At 41.5% G+C, this 25,891-nt stretch overlaps 1 protein-coding gene across 1 annotated transcript in view; it reads right to left on the bottom strand.

The window, feature by feature from the left end:
- FucT6 (alpha-(1,6)-fucosyltransferase 8) overlaps nucleotides 1-25,891 on the bottom strand; it is a 373,788-nt gene that overhangs the window by 57,894 nt on the left and 290,003 nt on the right. The window contains exon 8 of the mRNA XM_080286030.1: nucleotides 19,551-19,701. Coding sequence (XP_080142156.1) covers nucleotides 19,551-19,701 — 151 coding nt within the window. The remainder of the gene's footprint in view (nucleotides 1-19,550; nucleotides 19,702-25,891) is intronic.

Below are 25,891 nucleotides of genomic sequence, written 5' to 3'. Positions count from 1 at the left end.
GGACCATATCCGTTTGCTAATATCTGATCTACTGTTTATCATGACAATGTTTATTGTTCCTTGAAATCTTGTATGTGTAACTGGATACTGTATTGTGGTCAATGAATACTTACTTCCTTACTTACTTACTGTGTGTGTGTGTGTGTGTATGTGAATTTACCTAATTGTACAGTACCCTCGTGTCCAACACGCGTTAGTCCAGCACGATTCACGTCCAGCACGGAGAGCAAATAATTAGTATTATTTAATATGATTTAATTACTGCAACACGAGTGTGTTAGCATAACATGCACAGAGCTCCGAGAAGTGGGCGAAATCCGCAGAGTTCACCTCTTGCACGATCACCCCCGGTCCAACACGGTCATACTGGACATTCCCATGATGATGATAGCCAATGAAAACTTCTGATCAAGTAGCCTTCCCCGCCCGCTATCGTGATGTGATCGTGATGCCGCCCAATTAAAAACGCTTCTGCTGTCACGTGATGTTTTGTTTAAATTTCTCCCACCACAGCGCCACTCAGTCGCATAATTCGCATTGGAAGGTGCTTTTTTCTTGCTGCATTTTCTGCCCTTGTTACTGCATTTTACCCTACTCACGATACCTAGGAAGCCTTCTGAGAACCCCAAGAAGCGTCGGCACCTCCCTCAGGCCACTAAGCTAGAAAGCATCGAGAGGAAGAAGAAAGGGGAGAGGAAAGTTGACATTGCCAAGGCCTATGACATGAATGAAGCCAACGTGAGGACCATAATAAAAACCAAGACAAGATCCTGGCAGCCGAAGGCTATCACACGGCACTTCATACCAGGTTTGCCAAGGATACGATGATAAATCGGAACGGTAACGTGGTAAAATTGCCGACGATACCACGGGCATTTGGAATTCATCTGGATGGATTCCTGCCGAGGATACGACGGGCAAAACAGTGTGACCAAAACCCAGGCGACTCGACAGAGAATGTATCGTACTACAGCATTGAACATTTAGCCTGACACTGAATATTATATTACTATTTTAGAATAAATATCAATCGTTTTGAAACCCTTCTCATCGGCGTGCATACCAGTTTATAAACAAAGTTGCTTCTCCTTATTCTCTACCGAGTCAGTGACAGCGATCACTTTCCACAGTCACGAGACGGGGCTCTGGCAACAGTGTGAGAAGCATGCCCTTTGCCGAGGATTACAGAGTGCTAGGACAGGCAGAAGCAGGACCTTCCATGGCTGTGGACGAAGATAGTGATTCTGAGTGTGATTTCGAAGGATTTATGAGGGGGGTTGAGGAGGAGCAACAGCCATTACCCGCTAGTGACGCCAGCAGCCATCCTCCGGGGACCCAGTAGGACTACCTACAGCCTTGGATACCACCTTCCATTCCCAGCAAGCCCACCAACACTATCCTAAAAGGTTAGTTATCATTTATAGCACAGTACCATTTATTATAATTACAATAGTACCAATATATGTATAGGTATATGGTAGGTATTTAGGGTGACTTTTCCTAGAGTTGCTGACATAATTCATTTTTCCCCATAAGCTCTATTGTTTGTCCAACACGTGACCCATGCAAGACAATATTACCGTGTTGGACGCGAGGGTACTGTATTTACCTAATTGTGATATACAGGAAATGAGCTACGCTCGTGGGGTCTCGTCTCTGCTTCTCGACTAGTCAAATTTTGCTTTAAACTCATTTAAGATTTTAGACTGGATGATCTCTTTGTCCAGGCTATTCCACAGGTCTATACATCTAAAAGGAAAACTATATTTCTTGATATCCTTCAAGCAGCTTGGTGTCTTCAATATCATTCTGTGTCCTCTTGTTACTCTCTTATCCCATACAAACAGATCTTCTCTGCCAATTTTATCTACTCCCATCATGGTCCTGAACACTGCAATCATGTCGCCCCTCTCTCTCTTTTCCTCTAAGGAAGGCAAATCCAGCTTTTCCAGCCTCTCTCTGTACAACAGATCTGCCAGGCTGGGGACCATTTTGGTTGCTGTTCTTTGTATTCTCTCAATCTTGTTTATATCTTTCTTTTTGTATGGGGACCACACTATTGCTGCATATTCTAACCTGGGGCAGATCATGGCCACTGTCAATTTTTTCATCATCTCCTCATCCATGTAATGAAATGCTACTCTTATGTTAGTCAGGAGTTTACATGTCTCTCTGTCTTGTTAATATGTTTTTCAGGTGACAAACTATCCTGGACCAGCACTCCCAAATCTTTCTCTTCTCTTGCTTTTGTGATTGGTTCGTTACCCATCAAATAATTCAATGATGGCCTCTTGGTACTTTTACCCATTTCCAATATTTTACATTTCTTCATTTCCCACATCCAGCTCCAATCATGTATCCTATCCAGATCCTCCTGCAGCATTTTACAGTCCTCCTCAAACTCAGGCTTCTTCAAGAACTTTGCATCATCAGCAAACAGACTTGAATAACAGTTCACTCCATCTACCATATCATTAACGTAAATCAGGAACATTACTGGCGCCAACACCGAGCCCTGTGGGACTCCGCTTGTTACTTCCCTCCATCCAGACATCCTATCCTATTATACTGTCCTCATTTGTCTGTCTCTCAAAAAGTCCTCCATCCAATTCAAGAGGTTTCCATTCAGTCCTCCTATATGCTCTAATATCCACATTAGTCTCTTATGGGGTACCTTGTTGAAGGCCTTCTCCAAATCTAAATACACACAATCCACCCAACCATCTCTCTCCTGTAGCACATCAATCGTTTTTGAGTAAATGCTCAACAAGTTAGAAACACATGACCTTCCACTTCTGAATCCAAACTGACTTTCAGTCAAAATAATCCTCTCTTCCAGATATTTCATCCATCTATCTTTCAGGATTCTCTTGCACAATGTTGTGACCATGCTGGTTAGGGACACTAGTATGTAATTCAGGAGTTCTTCCCTGTTTCCTCCCTTATACATTGGTACCACATTTGCCCTCTTCCATTCTTGAGGTACTTTCCCCTCTTCCAGAGAAAACACAATTAAACAGTGAGTCTTATCTGCCAGTTGTTCTCTGCAGTCCTTCAGTATCCAATTTGAGATTCCATCTGGTCCTGGGGCTTTCTTTACATCTTGAGTTTCCAGTAATTTTTACACTTTCTGTACTTCCACTTTTGTATCTTTTATCACTACATTTCTAGTCACTCCCTCCCCTCCCACAAACTCTTTTTCATTAGTGAAAACCAACTGGAAACATTTGTTCATTATTTCAGCTTGCATTGGCACATCTTTATAGACCTCTCCTTCTTCTTTCAGTTTGGTGATTCCTACCTTTTGTTTCAATTTGCCATTGACAAAACTATAAAACAGTTCGGGTTCATCCTTACATTTGTCTATTATACCTTTATCAGAGTTCCTTTCTTCCTCTCTACATATTTTTGTGTATTCATTTCTAGTTCTTTTATATCTTCCTTTGTTCTGTTATTACCTCTCTTTCTCCAGCTGTTCCACACCATCTCTCTCTCTTTTTTTTGCTATCATACACCTTCTATTAAACCACTTCTTTTTCCTGTTTTCTTTCCCCCTTACTCTTGGCACATATTTTTCCACTCCTGAATTATAGAGGTCTACAAAGGTATCCCAGTTCCTCTGCATCTCTCTTGTTTCTCTGAATTTTCTCCAATCTGCAATTTCAAAAAATTTTCTCCATCCTGTAAAGGATGCTTTCCCAAAGTTGTATCTTCCCAGCCTATAAAGCTCGTCTCTTGGCACCACGTTCCCTATTGTCATCTGAAACTCAATGACCACATAATCACTTTTTCCTAGAGGGCACAGATATTTCAAAGATTGTATTACATCAGGTTCTTTGGTAAATAGTAAAACTAATCTTGCATGTGAGTTCTCACCTCAAAATCGTCTCTAATTTGACCCACTGCGTCATCACATTATTCATTGTCATATTTAATAATATAGTGCGCCACAAATCTTCGTTGCCTCCTGAGTCCCATTCCTCCCAGTTCACCTCTTTACAATTGAAGTCACCCATTAAAATGATATAGTTGCTTTTCTCAATCATTTGCTGTAGATTACTAGCCATGTCTGTCAACATCTCCTGGTATTCATCATCATTCCATGCTCTTGTCTTAGGGGGAACATACACTACCGCCATATCTCTCTACCTATTTTCTCCGGTTTCTAATTTCATATTTATCACTTCGACCCTGCTTTCTCCAATTTCCACGGTATCTACATTTATGTTGTTCTTCACTGCTATCATCACTCCTCCTCCCGTTTTTTCTTTTCTGTCTCTTCTCCACAGTTTGTATTTACCATCTCCCATATGAACATCAATATCTTCTTTTAACTTGGTCTCTACAAAGCACATAACATCAGTTTCATGTACCCTGAAAAAATCGTTGATTTTTAGCCTTGCCAATATTAAACCATCAACATTAGTATATGACACCTTCACATTAGTTTCAATGTTTTTTATACCTTCTTTTCTCCTTCTCTCCATCGGTACCACTTTCTTAATTTCTGATCCATAACTCTCGAATAAAAGTCTTCTCTTCCTCCCTTCTCTGTTCGTTTTTTGCCTTTGCTTCCTTTACTAACTCCTTTAAAAGCTCTTTCTTCCTCATTTGCATTTCTCCTTATTCAAACATTTTTTAACCCTTCCTTCTCTGATAATTTCCATGTTCTACTGATAATTTCATTTACCGTTGCCTGGGACTTAAACTTTACCTTCAATGGCCTTGCCCCTCCTTCCTCGTACTTTCCTAACCTAAACACCTCTTCAATCTCTTCTTGAGCTTTGTTGTTTTCCTCCATGACTACTGATAGTATTTCTTTAACCTTATTCAGTTCTTCTCTTTCTCTTTCTGATCTTATTATCATACATTTTTCTTTAACTCCTGAAATTATTACGCATTTTTTCTTATCTGCTACATCCCTGACTAAAGATTCTCTACTTCTCAGTACCCTAACCACTTCCCTCTCAATCGTTTCCTTGCTTTGTTGTTCTATAATCTCTTTCAAATTTACATTTCCTTCTTCCTGAATTTTTTCCATCCCTTATGTTGCTCCTTGATTTCTTTAACCCCTTAACCGCGGGGCGTCACTTTCGTGACGCTTGGGAGCAAGGGATCATACCGCGAGGCGTCGCTTTTGTGATTCTGTGTTATTTTGAATTCACCCGGGCTTCCAAGTGGGGGCCTGTATCATCTATCAGTACTGCCAATGTCCAACACTAGTCAGCACTCCTAATCTCATCTGTACTCCCATCCATTGTTGACAACTTAGCCATTTCTCCCCGTTCTTGACTCCCCTCCCTACCCCCCCTCCATTACACTATCCTCTCGCCTGCCCGGCCGTGCTACGCTAAGTAAATCTTCCCTGGAATTTTTCACTGATTTCATGCATTGAAATAAGCCCTATGCCCTATTCTTATACCAAATAATATATACAAGAAAGAAATAAGGTAAGTGAGAGTGCCATACACCCGGAATTGGCTAAGTATCACCTGACAACACCTCACGTGCACTCGTTCACTAATTTTCGCTGTTTTTTTCCCCTTAAAATATGCCATATAATCTATTTTCGTAATAAATATACATATAAGGAGGGAAGGGAGAAGCCTAAGTGATATTTACATTCACCTGGAACTACCTAATTTATAATGTATTGTCTAGATTTCCTGCCAATCATTTCAGTGAAATACATAGCTGTTTCAAGAGCTACGTTGGTAGTACTGAATAACCCCTAAGTAGGCCTCAACCCGGGCCGGCCCTCCTTTATCAGTTCTCTCTCATCTTCCGAAGAGGAGGTACGGCTCATCCTCTTGCTGACTTCAGGGCCTTTTTTCACCCCCAAGCAAAAGGCCCTGTGACCTTTACCCCCTACTAAACCTCGTGTGGAAAGAGGTAAAGGGCTGACATTTGATAAAAGAGTGACTACGATCTTTCGATTAAGTAAAACAGTGCAAGTGGAATTATACATAATGTGTAAATAATGTGTAAACAGCAAGTGAAAGTAATGAATGTAAATATACATGAACAATGGAAAATAGTTTTATAAGTTACTTCAAGTGACAGTGCATAACACAGTGTAAATAAAATAGAAATGTAAATAACGTAAATAAAATAGAGAACGTAAATAGAAATGTAAATGAGTAGTATTATAAGAATACGAGTATATATCCTAGGAGTAATGAAAGTGAAAGTTTCACTATCGCATGTATGAATACTATGAGTTATGAGAGTGAAGATGAAAGTGACATTCACTCTAAATCCTAGTATACAGGACGAGAAAGTGAATGCTACGTATTTTACTGAAAGAAATTGAATCCCTACAGTGACAATAAACTAATACTACTGAAGGAAACTTATGGATAAAGACTGTAGATATATATAAGTGTTATATAGTAATAGAAATATAAAGTGTGAGGGGTTTTATGAATAATAAATGACAGAGTACCAAGAGCGAACTAGAGCAACTGCGGCGGTCAGACGCGCTCATAATTTTCATTGCTTTCACAGTGGGTTTTTTTTTGGAGTATGGATCCCAAACTACTTGAAAATCATAGAGTAGTGTTTATAGTGTTAATATCTGGCTGTGGTAATCATATTACGGGTTGTCGGGAAGTGTAAAGTGGAGACTTCGTTACCCAACTTCAGAGGTCTCCACAAGTCCTACGGTAATTGACGAAGGCTCAACAAACATTCCAGGAGAAAGCTGAAGGTATGTGCCATAAGCATATATAATTTTAATATTCTAGGACTAATAACTGATTTTTGGCAAATATTTTTTGAGAGTCTGTCGGAGCCCGAATAACCCCGCGGCACACGTAAAACATCGGTAAACATGCCCGCGGTGTAGGGGTTAATGTGCTCGTCCTGTTTTCTTGATTTGGATTCATACCCATCTAGTTTGCTTTTCATCCTGTCCCTTTCTTCTTCCAACCTCTTATTCTCCTTCTTGAGCTGTGTTATTTCATTAGGGGCAGATTCATTATTCACTTTTAATTCTGTGACTTGTCTTTCTTGTTCATCACTGCGTGCAAAAACTTTTTCCAGTTTATTCCGTAGAATTTTGATCTCATTTTCCTGCTCTATGGTCCGTTCCTGTAACTCTCTATTTACTGTCCATACCTTTTTTAACTCCTTGACATTTCTCTCTGCTGTTTTCTCTACTCCTTCTAATCTTGTTTGGTTCAGCTTAGTACTTCCGTTTCCCACATCATCTTCAGAGAAGCCTGCAAAATCCCCCTCACCATTTGTAAACAAAGCACCGTCCCTTTCTGCCATGATGCAACCACTTGGAGACTTACTACTTCCACTATATCTTGTACTTTTTATGACTGAAACCGCATTTTTTTTTTAACTACTGTCTGACGGGACCACCACTCATGCACTCATTCACATAATCACAAATAGGCATATCTCCTTTTTGTCACTGATTCAGCGATTATGTCCCCACAATCCAGGAAGAGCTCCGTCTCTGTTGGCGACCTGTGTGTGTGTGTGTGTGTGTGTGTGTGTATTTACCTATTTGTATTTGCCTATTTGTATTTACCTATTTGTAGTATACAGGAATTGAGCAATGCTCGTGTTGTCCTGTCTCCATATCCACATTTATCAAGTCTACCTTTACACACATGAATGTTTTTCTCATGCACCACCTCTTTGTCTAAGTCGTTCCAAATATTTAAGTATTTACCTAATATACCTAATTGTGATATACACGGAATGTACTATGCTCGTGGGTTTCCGTCGCTGTTTGTCAATAAGTCAAATTTTCGTTTTAAACTCGTTTAAGTTTTTAGACTGGACGATCTCTTTGTCCAGGGAATTCCATAAGTCTATACATCTGTAAGGAAAGCTATATTTCTTGATGTCCTTCAAGCGGCTTGACTTTTTCAATTTCATTCTGTGTCCTCTTGTTGCTCTCTTATCCCATACAAACAGATCTTCTTTGTCAATTTTATCTACCCCCACCATGGTCCTGAACACTGCAATCATGTATCCCCTTTTTCTCCTTTCCTCTAAGGAAGGCAAATCCAGCTTTTCCAGCCTCTCTCTGTATGACAGGTCAGTCAGACTGGGGACCATCTTGGTTGCTGTTCTTTGTATTCTCTCAATCTTGTTTATATCTTTCTTTTTGTGTGGGGACCACACTACCGCTGCATATTCTAACCTGGGGCGGATCATGGCCACTATCAATTTTTTCATCATCTCCTCATCCATATAATGAAATGCTACTCTTATGTTAGTCAAGAGTTTATAAGTCTCTCCAACTATCTCGTTAATGTGCTTTTCTGGTGACAAACCATCTTGGACCAGCACTCCCAAATCTTTCTCTTCTCTCCTTTTTGTGATTAATTCATTACCCAACAAATAATTCAGTGATGGCCTCCTGGTACTTTTACCCATTTCCAATATTTATCATTTCTTTACATTAAATTTCATTTCCCACGTCCGGCTCCAATTGCGTATCCTATCCAAATCCTCCTGCAGTATTTTACAATCCTCCTCAACCTCTACCTTCCTCAAGATCTTTACATCGTCAGCAAACAGACTTGCATAACTGTTCACTCCATCTACCATATCATTTACGTAAATCAGGAACATTACTGGCGCCAGCACTGAGCCTTGAGGGACTCCACTTGTTACTTCCCTCCATCCAGACATCCTATCCTTTATTACTGTCCTCATTTGTCTGTCTCTCAAAAAGTCTCTCATCCATTCCAGAAGTTTCCCCTTCAGTCCTCCTATATATTCTAGTTTCCACATTAGTCTCTTATGAGGTACCTTGTCAAAGGCCTTCTCTAAGTCTAAGTACACACAATCCACCCAACCATCTCTCTCCTGTACCACGTCAATAGCTCTTGAGTAAAGGCTCAATAAGTTAGAAACACATGACCTTCCACTTCTGAATCCAAACTGACATTCAGCCAAAATATTCATCTCTTCCAGATATTTTATCCATCTGTCTTTCAGGATTCTCTCACACAATTTTACGACCATGCTGGTTAGAGACACTGGTCTATAATTCAGGGGTTCTTCCCTGTTTCCTCCCTTGTAAATTGGTACCACATTTGCCCTCTTCCATTCTTGTGGCACTTTCCCCTCTTCCGGTGAGCATACAATTAAACTGTGAAGTTTATCCGCCAGTTGTTCTCTGCATTCCTTCAGTACCCAATTATAAATTCTATCAGGTCCTGGGGCTTTCCTTACATCTTGAGTTTCCAGTAATTTATACACTTCCTGTACCTCCACTTTTATATCATTTATCACCGGAACATTTCTAATCACTCCCTCCCCTTCCACAAGCTCCTTTTCTTTAGTGAAAACTGACTGGAAACGTTTGTTCATTATTTCTGCTTGCATTGCCGCATCCTTAAAGACCTTTCCTTCTACTTTCAGTTTGGTGATTCCTTACTTTTGTTTCAGTTTGCCATTAACAAATCTATAAAACAGTTTGGGTTCATCCTTGCATTTGTCTATTATACCTTTTTCAAAATTCCTTTCTTCTCCTCTACGTATTCTTGTGTATTCATTTCTTGTACTTTTATATTCTTCCTTTGTTCTGTTGTTACCTCTCTTTCTCCAAGCGTTCCACGCCTTATCTCTCTCTTTTTTTGCTATCATACACCTTCTATTAAACCACTCCTTTTTCCTGTTATCTTTCCCTCTTACTCTTGGTACAAATTTTTCCACTCCCAAATTATAGAGGTCTAGAAAGATATCCCACTTCTTCTCTATCTCTCTTTTTTCTCTGAATTTCCTCCAATCCGCATTTTCAAAAAAGTTTCTCAATCCTGTAAAATTTGCTTTCCCAAAGTTGTATCTTCCCTGTCTATGAAGCTCGTCTCTTGGCTCGACGTTCCCTATTAACATCTGGAACTCAATGACCACATGATCATTTTTTCCTAAAGGACAGAGATATTTCAATGATTCTATTACATTGGGTTCTTTGGTGAATAGTAAATCTAACCTTGCTGGTGTGTCCTTACCTCGAAACCGTGTCTCTTCTTTGACCCATTGCATCATCACATTATTCAATATTATATTTAATAACAGTGCCCAAAGAATCCTCGCCGCCTCCCGAGTACCATTCCTCCCAGTTCACCTCTTTACAGTTAAAATCACCCACCAAAATTATATTATTGCTTTTCTCAATTATTTTTTGCAAATAGCTAGCCATATCTGACAACATCTCATGGTATTCGTCATCCTTCCATGCTCTCGTCTTTGGGGGAACATACACTACCGCCATATCTCTCTTAACATTCTCTGTGTGCGTGCGTGCGCGTGTGTGTGTGTGTGTTTTGAAAATAATTCAAATAGTTTTGATCCATGTGGAAATATGAAGAGGCGGCCAAGGTTTTAATACATTATTTTTTAGTAAACACAGGTCAAAGGGTAAGGCCATAAGACAAAATCACTTGAAGTTTTAATCTTATTCAAACAAAACTTGACAAAAGAATGAGGGCAAGACAAGAACAAAATGATTCAATTTTGAGAAAAATCAGTTAAATGTCAAGGTCACAATGCAAGGTAAAAGTTCAACCACAATGTGTCCGGCTGAACAGTATAATTAACTCCGTTTTAACCTGATTCCAGCCAAACCTAGTGAAAATACTGAGGGGTCAACCAAACAAATTACTACAAATGTTTTAGGCAACAAAAGTCAAAGGTCAAAGCCACATGACAAGATTAGTTTTGGACTGTTTTCACATAATTTAGACCAAACTTTATGGAAAGGTTCAGGGTAAGGCAAGGATGAAGAGATTCAATTTTGAGAACACTCATTCAAAGATCATCACCACAGGAAAAGGTCAAAGATCAATGTAAGAGGGAAATGTCAAGTCTGACCCCCGTGTCTGTGTGTGAACAAAACAGCTAAAGCAGTTTTGATCTGATTTTAGCCATACCTGATGAAAGACTTGAGAGTCAGGCCAGGAGATGACTTTTTTTTTTTTTTTTTTTTTTTTTTTAAACAGTTTTCATTCAACATATGTCAAGGTGGATGGCTTCAAGGTAATGCCAGGTTGACATTATTTGATATTTAGAATAAACAGTCAATGCATGGTAACAAGGCATGATCTTCAAGCCTAATACCCAAAAGCTTTTATTAATATGAAATGAACTTGATGGAATGGATGAAGATACCCAAATATGAAGACATCTGACTCTGAGAACAATAGGTAAAAGGTCAAAGTTGGCTCAAACTGTTCTGATCCAATCTGAATCAAACTTGGTGGAAATTTTGAGGGTCATGCAAAAATTTCGTACTGTAATCTGATTTTGAGAATACCATACTCAGTTGAAGGTCAAATAACAGAAAAAAACAAATGTCTAGCCCCTATATTAGCTGCAGGGCATAGGTGTTGCACTCTCCGAGTGCTCCTTCCCATTTAGGTTCTGTTAGCTCAAAAAAGTGTGGAAGCTAGACAGAAGGGCACAAAATTATGATATTTCTTGCTTGTTCTAAAAGGCGTTCTAAGGAAGGTCTGTGACTCAGTAGGTTTTAGTTATTTTAGACAAAAATTATGGCTTCAGAGATATTGTAATTAGAATCTGCAGTGATAAAATAAAAATTCACCACCTACTTGGGTTAGAAAATAGGAAGAAATTAAAGAGGTACTTCTTTTATTCCAACCTGCTGTTGTTGCTGTGGTTCAACTCCTGTTGGCCTGGCCTAACAGACCCATCAACCACAAGCAACCACCTTTAAGGGTCATCCCATAGGTTCCCTACACTGTTGATGTGTTTCCAATTCAGGGTGGCATATGCTGTGCTGTGCTAAGGCCACTTAGACAGCTACAGAGCTGAGCCTCACTTTCATGATGTAGCACAGGTAGAGAATGACTTCCAACCACTTGCTTGCTTTCTTCTTTGTTTGCCATATACCTATACAACAATTATCAATTTCACGTAATTCTATCATCCCATGATACCATTTGTAATTCACCGGGTCGGTCAGGATCACCTGATGGTCGTGATTGTCAGCTTTTACCCTCCCGGAAGGGAGCTGAGAGCTCATATAGTCCGATCTAAGGGCAAGGCTGTGACCTTCACACACGCACACACCCGTCCCCTTGCTCGAGGGGGACAGTAACCACCCACTTCGTCAGTGAAACTTTTCGCAACCTGAGCGAGGCGCGAACTCCCGTCTACCAGATGGCAAGCGAGAACGTTACCACTGCACCAGCGGGCGCTATCTTCTGGTGTGCTAATGAAAACTTTCTGAAAAATGTCATAACAGGTGAAGAAATGTGGGTGTATGGTTACTAAAAGGTAACTGTTGCAGCGGGTTTGGAAAACAGTCTCCGTGACCAAAAAAATAAACATCAAAATCGCTCAAATGTGAAGGTGATGTTGATAATTTTTTTTTTTTTTTACTGGGAGTCGTTCATCACAAGTTTCTTCCTCGTGGTCGGACAGTCAATAAAAAGTTTAACCTGGATGTCCTGAAGTGTTTGAGAGAGGCAGTGTGAAGGAAGAGGCCAGCAGTGTTGACCAACAAAACCTGGATGCTGCACCATGACAATGCACCTGTTCACACATCATTCTTTATCCATTACTTTTTGGCAAAGCACAAGACAACTATCATCCTCCAGCCACCCCACTCTTGAAACCTGGTCCTTGCAAACTTTTTTGTTTAGTTTTGTTTTTTGTTTTGTTTTGTTCCCAAAGTTGAAATTCCCCCTGAGGGGTCATCAATTTCAGATGACAGATGAGATAGAGTAAAATTCCCCAAGTGCATTAAAATCACATTCACTCAAGCGCATGTACTTTGCTGACTGACGTGGCATGATGGGGCTAGTTTCTGACTAAAGCTCAAAGTCACCATTATACAAATTGACAAATGCAAGGATGAACCCAAACTGTTTTATAGATTTGTTAATGGCAAACTGAAACAAAAGGAAGGAATCACCAAGCTGAAACTAGAAGGAGAGGTCTTTAAGGATGCGGCAATGCAAGCAGAAATAATGAACAAACGTTTCCAGTCAGTTTTCACTAAAGAAAAGGAGCTTGTGGAAGGGGAGGGAGTGATTAGAAATATTCCGGTGATGAAAGATATAAAAGTGGAGGTACAGGAAGTGTATAAATTACTGGAAACTCAAGATGTAAGGAATGCCCCAGGACCTGATGGAATTTATAATTGGGTACTGAAGGAATGCAGAGAACAACTGGCGGATAAAATTCACAGTTTAATTGTATGCTCACCGGAAGAGGGGAAAGTGCCAAAAGAATGGAAGAGGGCAAATGTGGTACCAATTTACAAGGGAGGAAACAGGGAAGAACCCCTGAATTATAGACCAGTGTCTCTAACCAGCATGGTCGCAAAATTGTGTGAGAGAATCCTGAAAGACAGATGGATAAAATATCTGGAAGAGATGAATATTTTGGCTGAATGTCATTTGGATTCAGAAGTGGAAGGTCATGTGTTTCAAACTTGTTGAGCTTTTACTCAAGAGCGATTGATGTGGTACAGGAGAGAGATGGTTGGGTGGATTGTGTGTACTTAGACTTAGAGAAGGCCTTTGACAAGGTACCTCATAAGAGACTAATGTGGAAACTAGAATATATAGGAGGACTAAAGGGGAAACTTCTGGAATGGATGAGAGACTTTTTGAGAGACAGACAAATGAGGACAGTAATAAAGGATAGGATGTCTGGATGGAGGGAAGTAACAAGTGGAGTCCCTCAAGGCTCAGTGTTGGCGCCAGTAATGTTCCTGATTTACGTAAATGATATGGTAGATGGAGTGAACAGTTATGCAAGTCTGTTTGCTGACGATGTAAAGATCTTGAGGAAGATAGAGGCTGAGGAGGATTGTAAAATACTGCAGGAGGATTTGGATAGGATACACAATTGGAGCCGGACATGGGAAATGAAATTTAATGTAAAGAAATGTAAAATATTGGAAATGGGTAAAAGTACCAGGAGACCATCACTGAATTACTTTTTGGGTAATGAATTAATCACAAAAAGGAGAGAAGAGAATGATTTGGGAGTGCTGGTCCAAGATAGTTTGTCACCAGAAAAGCACATTAACAAGATAGCTGGAGAGACTTATAAGCTCTTGACTAACATAAGAGTAGCATTTCATTATATGGATGAGGAAATGATGAAAAAATTGATAGTGGCCATGATCCGCCCCAGGTTAGAATATGCAGCGGTAGTGTGGTCCCCACACAAAAAGAAAGATATAAACAAGATTGAGAGAATACAAAGAACAGCAACCAAGATGGTCCCCAGTCTGACAGACCTGTCATACAGAGAGAGGCTGGAAAAACTGGATTTGCCTTTGTTAGAGGAAAGGAGAAAGAGGGGAGACATGATTGCAGTGTTCAGGACCATGGTGGGAGTAGATAAAATTGACAAAGAGGATCTGTTTGTATGGGATAAGAGAGCAACAAGAGGACATGGAATGAAATTGAAAAAGTCAAGCTGCTTGAAGGATATCAAGAAATATAGCTTTCCTTACAGAAGTATAGACTTATGGAATAGCCTGGACAAAGAGATCGTCCAGTCTAAAAACTTAAACGAGTTTAAAGTTAAATTCGACTTATTGAGAAACAGCGACGGAAACCCACGAGCACAGTACATTCCATGTATATCACAATTAGGTATATTAGGTAAATACTTAAATATTTGGAACGACTTAGACAAAGAGGTGGTGCATGAGAAAAACATTCATGTGTGTAAAGGTAGACTTGATAAATGTGGATATGGAGACAGGACAACATGAGCATTGCTCAATTCCTGTATACTACAAATAGGTAAATACAATTAGGTAAATACAGCACTCCCATCGAGATCACACTATGCTGGCTAGTTAGTGTGCTATTTAAAAAGGTTGGCATCTTTTTTGGACAGACCCCGTATGTAGCTAGCTGAATGCATTCAGCTCTACTCATTTCAGTCTATGCATCTCACTCTCTACCTATCTATCTATTGCCATAATCCCGGAAGGGGTGGCCATTTGACTTTGAGTAATTGGCTTTATGGGGAGTGGCACTAATCCTCCACTAACCCACTTGTTGACACGTAAGGAGCACGTATGGGTTGGTTATATGGTTACCACCCAGCATTGTAAATGGCTTCTTGGCTTACAGGAAACCATTTGGCTTGTCACTCAATGTAAAGCCACCTGTAAAGGAAAGAAGAGCAATAAGAAGTGACAGGAAAGATGGGAGATATACGATGAGAGGAGGGCAGGCACAGAAAAAGAATGATAAAGACTAAGGAAGAAGTAGGCAGCACTACATCAAGTGAGTGGATGATGGTTGCCACCACCTACCGCCCATCTCACTCTCACTTTTAATAAATAACTAAATATTCTTAGTGCCTGTAGTTCTTTCTGTAGACAGTAAAATGTTCATATAAATACAAATGCTCGTGGTATGGGACCAGCCAGTCTCCTTTGTTAACATACTGTACACAGTTAAATGCATGTTTTTGGCTCTCCCCCCTCCTCTGGGATACCCATGGCGACAACTAAGACTGGCAAAGAAACCACTTTAGGTAAGTCGAAAAAATTTTGTAATTTTAGGATGGGCAACCCCTGACCAAGAACATGTACCATGTTATAATGGTGTCACTATATGATCATTTGCTACATGACAGGTTGTCATGATGCCATCCAATCATATAGCAGGGTTGAACTGTATTATAATAAACAAAAAATAAAAAAGTAAACATTAGAAGGATTCCTTGTGATGTGCTTTTACAGCCCATTATTGTCCCCCTACACGTTATGAATAAATCATGAAGTAATTCCTTGGAAAAAGAAAGTTAATTAAATGAAAAGAGGTTAGATCTTACAACGGGCAAATGATAAAAAAGGAATCAGGAAAAGAACTGCTTGTGACAAGCTTTGACATCCTGTTCCTGTCCCTGTTTGTTAGGACCCATGAAAAAGCATAGGACGAACTGGAATTATAAGTGTCTTCTAATGAAATAATGTGGTAACGAAATAGGTTGGTAACAAAAGAGGATGTGATGATGAAATGGATTTTTAGATAAGATCTGGCTGGTGACAAAGACGGTCCACCCAGTACAGCACACTGTACCTATATGCATAAACAATGAGAACACAGTAGGGGGGTTTTCAGGAATACTCCCCCAGTATCCGTGCTTGTCGTATGAGGCGACTAAAAGGGTTGGCTGAGGGTTAGTGCCCCTCCCCGCAAAAACAGCTAACTAAAAAGACAAACAAGAAGCCTCGAACAAGGACTGACCAAAAGATGGCAACCAAGAAAAGGACAAAAGACATGGTACAGATCGCGACGTGGAATATAAGGGGTGCGAATGATGAGGTGAAAGAAAGAGAGATTGTCCAGGTGCTTGAGGGTGCGAAAGTGGTTGTATGTGGAGTAACTGAAACTAAATGGGGAGGTGAGAGTGTGAGAGAATGGGAGTATGGATGGGGTACATGTTCAGGAGTAGGTGAGTATGAGACAGCAAAAGAGGGAGTGTGTATTGTTGTGAGTAAAAGATGGAAGAAAAACATAAGAGAGCATAGATCAGTTGGCTCAAGGATTGTGTGGGTATGATTGAAAATTGGAATACAAATGTGGGTGATTGTGTGCATGTATGCACCAACGCAAGATCATGAGGCAGAGTGAGAGAAGAGTTCTGGACAAATGTGCAAGTGTGCATGGAAAAGTCTGGAAGTAATGAGAGAGTGTTTTTGACTGGTGATATGAATGGTAAAGTAGGGAATGTGAAGGTGGATGGAATAGTTGGTGAGTGGGGTGTGCCTGCTGAGACAGATAAGAATGGCAATGCGTTAGTGGACATTTGTGCCGGGAGGGGGTTGGTGATAGCCAATACCCTCTTCAGGCACAAAATGATCCACAGGTATACATGGCGAGTGATGAGAAGGATGGGTGGTGAACTGAATGACAGGAAGGCAATGACTGATTATGTATGTGTGGATGAAAGGATGCAAAGATGTGTAATGGATGCAAGAGCTTATTGAGGATGGGGGAGTGGACATTCTGGCCACTACTTGGTGGTGGCCAGAATCAGGATCCAAGTAAGATGGAGAAATAGAAGGGAAGGATGGGAGGAAGGAGTAGTTGTATGGAGAGTGGAAAGGTTACAAGAGGATGAGAAAAAGGCAGAATATAAGAGAGAGGTAGGGGAATGACTGGGTAAATATGAATTGGAGCAGATGGAAGACGTGGAAGGTGTGTACAAGATACTCACAGAAGAAATATGTGCAGAATGTGATGTGGTGTCTGGGGTGAAGAGAAGATGGAAGGGGATGCAAGGAACAGCATGGTGGAATTGAAGAGGTGAGACAGGCTGTGGCACAAAAGAAGAAAGCATACAATGAATGAATGAGAAATAGGGGCGCGGAAGAAGTTGAGAGGCAGAAGAGAGTTATATGTAGACAGGAAGAGAGAGGTGAAAAGATTAGTAGAGAGAGTAAGAAGGGAGTGGATGAGGAATTTGGAAGGAAATTGAGTGTAAAGTGGAGGGACTGTAAGAAAATGTTCTGGAATGAGGTGAAAAGAGTAAGATAGGGTGGCAGTGAAGTTAGTAGGGGAGTGAAAGATAAAAATGGTAGATTACTAGTGGAGAAGGGAGAAAAAGTGAGCAGATGGAGAGAACACTTTAAGGAATTGGTGAACATAGAGAATGGAAGTAATGCGAGTATAAGTGACTGGGGAAAGGCTGGGAGAAGGAGGAAGGTGAGAAGAGAGGAAGAAATCAGTAGGACAGAAGTTCTGGAAGCAATGAAGAAAGTCAAATTGGGGAAAGCCCCAGGAATTGATGGAGTGTGTGGTGAAATGCTGAAGCATGGGGGAGAGATAGTAGTAGAATGGATGTGGAAGATGTGTAGATTGGCCTGGGAGAAAGGTAGAGTCCCGGAGGATTGGAAGTCAGGTATAATTATTCCTTTGTACAAAGGAAAAGGGGAAAAAAGAAGTGTGTGGTAATCATAGGGGCATTTGTCTTCTAAGTGTAACTGGAAAAGTATACGGTAGGATACTTGTTGACAGAGTTAAGGAAATAACAAAGGAATTAGTTGGAGAAGAACAGGAAGGCTTTAGGAAGGGAAGAGGTTGTGTACATCAGATATTCATTCTTAGATCTTTAATCGAAAAGTTTCTAGTGATGGGAAAGAAGTTGTATGCGGCCTTCATGGATTTGGAGAAAGCATATGACAGGGTGGATAGACAAAGATTGTGGAAAGTATTAGGAATATATGGAGTGGATGGGAAGTTGTTGAATGCTGTGAAGAGTATGTATGATGGTGCTAAGGCTGCAGTGCATGTGGATGGTGAACTGAGTGAATTCTCTTTGAAGGTTGGGTTGAAACAGGGATGTGTCATGTCTCCGTGGTTGTTCAATCTGTATATGGATGGGGTAATAAAAGAGATACAAGGTAGGGCAGTGGATGCTGAAGTGGCCCTAGTGAGGGAGGGTAGTGTTTGGAAACTCCCTGTACTGTTGTTTGCAGATGATACTGTACTGTTATGTGAAGACGAAGGGGAGCTGCAATGCTTGGTGGATGAGTCTGGGAGTGTGTGTAAGAAACGGAATCTAAAGGTGAATGTAGGGAGGAGTAAAGTGATGGTCTTTGAGAGAGATGAAGTTAGTGAATGTACAGTGAGGTTGGATGGTGAGGAAATAGAAAATGTGAGTACGTTTAAGTACTTGGGGAGTGTGATAAGTAAGGATGGAAGTTTGGAGGGTGAAGTGCTTGAAAGGGTACAACAAGGAAGAAAGGTTGCTGGTTCCTTGAAAGCAGTGATAAGAAACAGGGAAGTGAGCATGGAAGTGAAAAAGTTGCTGCATGACAGTATTGTGATACCAACTCTGACGTATGGAAGTGAAGCTTGGACGTTGTTGGAAGGACACAAGTCAAGAGTGAGAGCAGTGGAAATAGGTTTTTTAAGAGGAGCCTGTGGAGTCACAGGGAGAGACAGGCTGACAAATGAGGATATAAAGGAGTGTTGTGGTGTGGATGTGGATGTGATAGCATGTGTTAGGAGGAACACACTGAGGTGGTTTGGCCATGTGGAGAGGATGGAGGGTGAGAGACTGATGAGGAGAGTGTATGAGAGTGAGGTGGAGGGGGGGGGGGAGGGAGAGGCCGAGAATGAGATGTAGGGATGGAGTGGAGAGGTATATGAGAGAGGGGGGTGTGAGTTGGGAGCAGGGCAGTGAAATGGCAGGGGAGAAGGCGACGTGGAGGTGATTTGTTTGTGGCCACCCCGTACGGGATTAAGGTGTCTGGCAATAGACAGATAGGTAGACACTGTACCTAAATGCATAAACAATGAGAACACAGTTAATTTTTTCAGTTATATAATTCTCTGTTACATACAACACCTTCTTCCTGGACTACCATAAGCTTTAGTTTGTAACAGTGACCAAGAGGTGACTTGTGAAAGTGTAGTTTATCATTTACTGATGTGTCAGAGGCCTGTCAGGTCACAGGGAGTGGACTACCTAAGTTATGAAGAAAATCAGTAGAAAAAAAAAATAATAATAATAATAATAATAAAAAGACAGGAAAAAAAAAAAGAAAAGAAAAAGTGGAACCTCACCTGCGATGAGAAGGTGCACACCAGATAATCTGTGAGTGAGAGAAAATGAACATCAGCAATGATTCCTTTCAGCGAAGCATCGGTATATCGGGTGGCCACCGCAGCAGTCTTGGCAATACTGGGATCCCCAATGAAAGTGTAGTCAGGGAACCTGTTGGTGGTGAAACCAGTTACAATGTGGAGTGTGAGGTAGTGGAGGGCAAGTATTACCAGTATCACCATAAAAAGTTCACTGGCACTTTCCTCCCTGTTGGAAGTGTTGCATGAACTATTTTTATGTGATACCAATAAGAAGCACACAACAAAAGAATCTGAGATGAAGGGTGTACTCTGATGTCTGTGGAGGAATAAAAGATACTGAAGGCAAGATACAATGCTGGTTGGGAACTATCACCAAATTTTTGCTCATAATAGTATGATGGAGTAGTATCACATTCATCTTGACAGGTCTATCTATGTACCTATTGACACTTTTGACCATGTTACAAAAAGGATCCATATTACTCCACCCTTTCATATCTTTCTCATTCTCTCAACCATATTTTCATCCTTTGTCAACTACTTCATGTGATAATAATCAGGTAACTCTTTTCTCCCATACATCTTGATGTGTTGCCTTTCATATCATTTGCATCATCTAACTCTTATTCCCAACTAAAAGTTGGTTGAGATAGGATCCAGAATTAAGGACAGAGGGTCTATAAAAGTATTAGATCTCCCACTGTCAACAGTATGCCCAACAACATCGGACACACAATCATTAAAACACCATTCATGCCCATAGAATACTGGCTCTTCCCCTCGCAATATCAATTATAATAAAATCTCATTCCAAGGTGTCTTTTCTGACACTCTTTTTGTTTTACCAAGTCTACAATGATTACAGAAAAATTACCTACACAGTACAGTATATCTAATCTGCAAGTTTCCTCCAGTTTACAGTGCCAATGGTATATGAAAATATGTATTTTCTAACACATCCCTGATTTATAACAAGGACTACCTATGCTGCATTCTAAATTTTGTTGTGAGCTGCTTATGAATGAACTTCAGGTTACACTTCAAGTAGTTCATGACTCACCATACAGTTGTTGTGATGTAAAAAGTAAGTGTTTTTGTGCTTAACAGAATCTGAATCAAATCTGAAACATCTGCATCATCTGAAGCAGCATCTTACCTACATACACCTTAGAGATTAATTTAACCACTCCAATCTGATAATGTATCTATCATTGTATTCTTGTTATCTCCAGATGACTTTATTCAATATTCTGAGAATTGTCCAACAGGAGGAGTTTGATGCAGCCTTCATTTAATCCCTTCACTACCAGACAGCTTTCTTAATCAAAATAAAACCACTGTGTAGCAGAAAGAATGCAATGAGCTCTTACATTTACGCATTATAAAATGCCATTACTTAAATAAGAATGTTCTTATGTTTTTACTGTCCTACTTCCTCTAAAAAAGAAAAGAAAAAAAAGAAAAAAGCCAATCCCATACAGTATGCACTTCCCTTGAGGTGCAGGAGCCCATGGCTAGGTTATAGTAGTTCAGAACCAAGATTTTGCAGAAAATAAAATTTTCCTAGTTGGTCTGCCAACTTGGCCAGGTTGTGTCTCATGAGATAATCACATGGACTAGAATATCAGCTGACTGACTGGCTTCATCTTGCCTGCTCAGCAAGAAGAGATGTGGCATGTTAGGCAAAGAATAATCTCACACATATCATGATACTTTACAACCAGCTAATGAAGCAGTTATAATAACTGTACTGACAAATATTTTATTACAATACACTTGTATTACAATACCGGTTGTAATGCTGTATGGTAGTGAGACCTGGGCAGTGAAGGAGGAAGATATTTGCCGGTTCAGACATACAGAAATGACAATGATTAGGTGGATGTGCAGTGCGTCCCTGCGTCCAAGGCCTGGAGGGGCTGGGTTTACGATGGAAGAGTTGAGAGGTAGGATGGGACTGGAGCGTATTGGTGTTGTGATGAGGAGAGGTAGATTGGGATGGTTTGGACATGTGGAGAGGATGGGGGATGATAATTCGGTGAGGAAGGTGACAAGTGTTAATATTGGGGGTGGGGTTATGAGGGGCAGACCGAGAAAGACATGGGACGAGGTCATTAAGTGTGGCTTCAGGGTTAAGGGACTGAACAGGGAGGCTGCAATGGATCATGCAGCATGGAGAGCCGCCATTAGGTGACCAAGGCCGACACATGCAAGCATGTTGGAGCCTTTAAAAACGAAAACGAAAACGAAAATGTTCACAGTATATCCCAAGAAAAACGTTGGGATGATCACACTCGTCATGCCTATATGCAATGTGTTTTAAAATAAAGCTTTCCTAGTCCACCAACTGGGCCTTATTGCCTCTCATAAGATAATCAGATGGACTAGAATATCAGCTGACTGGTTGGCTTCCTGCAGCCTGCTCAACAAGAACAGACATGGCATGTTAGGCAAAGGCCGATCTCATACATACCATGGTACTTTACAACCAGCTAGTGAAGCAGATATATGGTAATTACTGTACAGTAAACTCTCAATTATCCGTCGTTGCAATATCCAGCCCAATGAAAATTCTGGCGCTTTCTGCTCATCCCTATTAAAGCAACATCTGTTAAAATTATGCAATATCTGGCGCTGAAACGGGAACCAACTGTAGGTTCTATGCAATATCTGGCAGCGGGGCATATCATTCAGCTCAGACACGGTAGCCAACCGGAGCCCAGGAAAACTCTGCAATCTGCCAGCCAATCAGAAAGCCCGCAATGCATCAGCCAATTAGAATGCATTGCGGGAGTGGCCCACCTGGTTTGCTGAGCCTACCATCACTCATACTCTCCCACTGATATCATACAGGGAACACATATCTATGTGCTCTGCTCTTGTGACCATGCAATGACAAAACTCTAGTGCTGTGCCTTACTATGTGGACTCCCATGCCTCACTCACTGTTGTTGCAAAACCTGTGACCTCTCAGTGCTTTATGTCCTAGTGCTCTATTGTGATTCTGAAATTACTGTACCCACCATTTCCAGAGCGAACTTCCATCAGTTAGAGAGACTGATGGTCTGTGCATGCAGCGGAAGTTCAAGACCCACAATTCCCAGAGCGAACTTCCGCCGGAAATAGCGACCCTTGGTCGGTGTATGTGGCGGAAGTTCACGACCCAGTGTTCCCTGAGCGAACTTCCGCCAGATATAATGACCTCTGGTCGGAGTATGTGGCAGAAGTTCGCTTGTACCAGGCTCCCATGACTCACTGTTGAGGGAGTGTTCGCACAATGAGTCACGTTGGTTAGCTAGCCCGCGCACCTCACCCCTTTCTGCACTGGGTCTTTCTCAGTCTATGAGTAGTATTCGCTCCATCTGGATCTCTCCTGCCTTACCTCTCTCACATGCGTGACCTCTCGTACCACGTGTGACCTACCAACACTTCGACCGACTGCAAGAATGGCTTCTAAATCAATGAGCCCTGCATCCCCAAGCAAGGGGAAGAGGAAGTTTCTCTCCCTGACTGAGAAGTTTCAAATTATTAAGGCATTTGAGGAAGGGGCTACACAAAGTCAACTGCAGAATAAGTACAACCTCAAGAAAACGACAGTCCATGACCTCATCAAGGGGAAGGAGAAGGTGAAGGAGGCCATGAAAGCAGTGGAGGCTGGCAAGAGGGGGAAGGAACTGTACCACAAGTGACGACTTCCCATGGAAAATCTCAACGAGGCAGTGTACAAGTGGTACACATAAGAGAGAGCAGAAGGTGTTCCTGTTTGTGGTGTTGACATTCAGCATGCGGTGCAGAGGCTTGCTGGTCACCTAGGACACGACAATTTTAAGTGCAGTGATGGCTGGCTGTGGTACTTTAGGCGGCATCATGGCATTGTAAATACGGCCATAACAGGCAAGCTTCTCAGCTCCAATGCTGATGCAGTGGACCCCTTCGTAAACCATTTTCGTCAGCTGAAGGACGAGGAGGGCCTCCACGACTTCCAAATCTATATTGCTGATGAAACTGGTCTTTTTTGGAAGTCACTTCCCCAAAATACGCAGGCCTCCGAGACAATCAGCGGCGCCTCGGGGAGGAAGAGTGTGAAGGACCGCATGTTGGTGTTGGCGGGTACAAACCAACAGCTTGACAGTGATGAATGCTCGGGCCAGTCCTGACCACATGTGTACCTAATGTCGTGTGCACACATACACACACGTGCATGCATCAGGTAAGGTGTGCAGATCACATAGGGTGAATACTGAGTAAATATATTTGTGTATAATCATGAGGATACAGCATTGTGTTTTGTGTGCTTGAGTTGCTGGCACATGTAACAATGTGTATAGGTGATCACTAGCATTAAAATACAACCTACCAATCTTGTCCAATGAGTCAGTGGTATGCTAAGGTTTACATCATGTATGGTGTGCAGATCCCAAAGGGTGAATACCAAGTAAATTTTTGTGTTTAATTGTGAGGAGACAACATTATGTTTTGTGTGCCTGAGTTGCTGGCACATATAATAATGTGTACAGGTGATCACTAGCATTAAAATATGACCTATGAATCTTATGTATTGAACCAAACAGCTTGGCGAGGTGCAGTCGCTTCAGAAGTATGACAGTGATAAGAAACATAGAGCACAGACTCAAGGGATGCTTCCTGTCCCTGAAGGTGGGACACATAGTCGCTGAATGCTGGCCAAGCTTCCACTCTGGTAAAAATAGTTGCCAGGAGTAACATGCAAGCCTGCTTCACCACCCGGACATTGTTCAAGACCCGGGCCCATAATCTGGTCGTCAACGAGAAGACTGGCGCTAGTACTGTGAGTATGGTTCAAGGATATGAAGGACGCAATCACAGCTGGAAGAGGGACTCGGACAGACAAGTGCAGGATAACACAAGTACAGGTGAGTGAAGGACTGTGAAGGTCGAATGGAAGGAGAAGATCACGGACAGGACTAGTATGACCTCCACCACAAAATAGTCGAGTAACGTCCATGCTGAGATGCATCCTGTTCATGGAGACGTAAGCCTTGGCAAGGATGTAAATATCTGACCTTTGCAAAAAAAAAAGATGTCACTGCCAGTTGTCAAAGTTAAGGTGTGGTGTTCAGAGCCTCCAACTAAAGGTACACTAGTAACTCTGGCTCTCTTGGACACAGGTAGTGACCCATCATACTGTAGGTGGAATCTGGCCAAGATGTAGATAAACCTACACAACTGCTCATAGGAACTCTTGCCCAAGATTCCATATGCCAGTCATCAGAGATGGACATGACAGTTGCTGCGGTGACTGCCAGGACAAGAAACACAATCCATTTATTATGAATTCTGACAATGGAGAAGTTTCCTTCAATATTGCATAAGGCGGTAGCAGCTCCTGATGAGGCAGCCCAGTGGCAGCATTTAACCCCTAGGCGACTGGCATGGGTTTACCTATCCACGTCCTAGAACCGGGTTATTTTCAGGATAATCGATTTTCCCTAAAATATTATTTTTTCATTACAAATCAATCACAAATGACAAAAAACACATAAAAACCACGTACTTATTCTCTGTTGGCGATCTGGAGGTGGTGGTGTGGTGTGAGGGAGCCAGTGTGTGGCAGCTGGGCTGAGCATGTTCAAGGTCACAGTGGTGTGTTGGCGGTATTAGTGGAGGGATGACAGATGATTACCTCACGCCAAAATAAGTGTTGAGTGTGTATTTGTTTTGCTCACTAATTCACAGTGCCATATGAACACAATATTACAACTAAAATAACAAAAAAACACAAGAAAATAACTAATAAAGATTGGCTTATTTTATGTTTTCCATGATACTTATTTTCTAACAAACTGATGTCTATTTATTTATTCCCTATTACATACACACTATTTCACTGTTTTTAGTAACTCTTGACAGTATGATACTCTCCATACACTCTCTCCCACACCCCTCAGGGTCCCCTAGTAGTCCTCCCCACCACCCTACCCCACCCCACCCCTTCCGACACCTACCCCAACCCTGAACCAGTATCAGCTGGTTCCTAGGCCACACTCTCCCTACGCCAGCCTCCCACCACCCTCTACCACAGCCCTCCTCACTGCTGGACTGCTCTCCTGCCCCCCCCACCCCCACCCCCACCCCCTCCCCCAGCCAGCCAGCATTACCCCGTGCACCAGCCATGCCGGGACAATACTGTGAGTCCAAATGGCGCACTACTAAGTTCAAACATGCCCGCAAAAAATTAAAACGTCACATGACATGGACTGTAGGCCTCTACCAACACATCATATGACGTGGACTGGGGCCAAGGGGTTAAGAGGAGTTACAATGCTGTGATCACAACGTGG

This window comes from Coenobita brevimanus, chromosome 110 (genome assembly GCF_032717465.1).
Source record: "Coenobita brevimanus isolate Jiangsu-jjx chromosome 110, ASM3271746v2, whole genome shotgun sequence".
NCBI lineage: Eukaryota > Metazoa > Arthropoda > Malacostraca > Decapoda > Coenobitidae > Coenobita > Coenobita brevimanus.
Note: the sequence above shows the minus strand (reverse complement) of the source record. Positions and strands in the feature narration are given on the sequence as shown.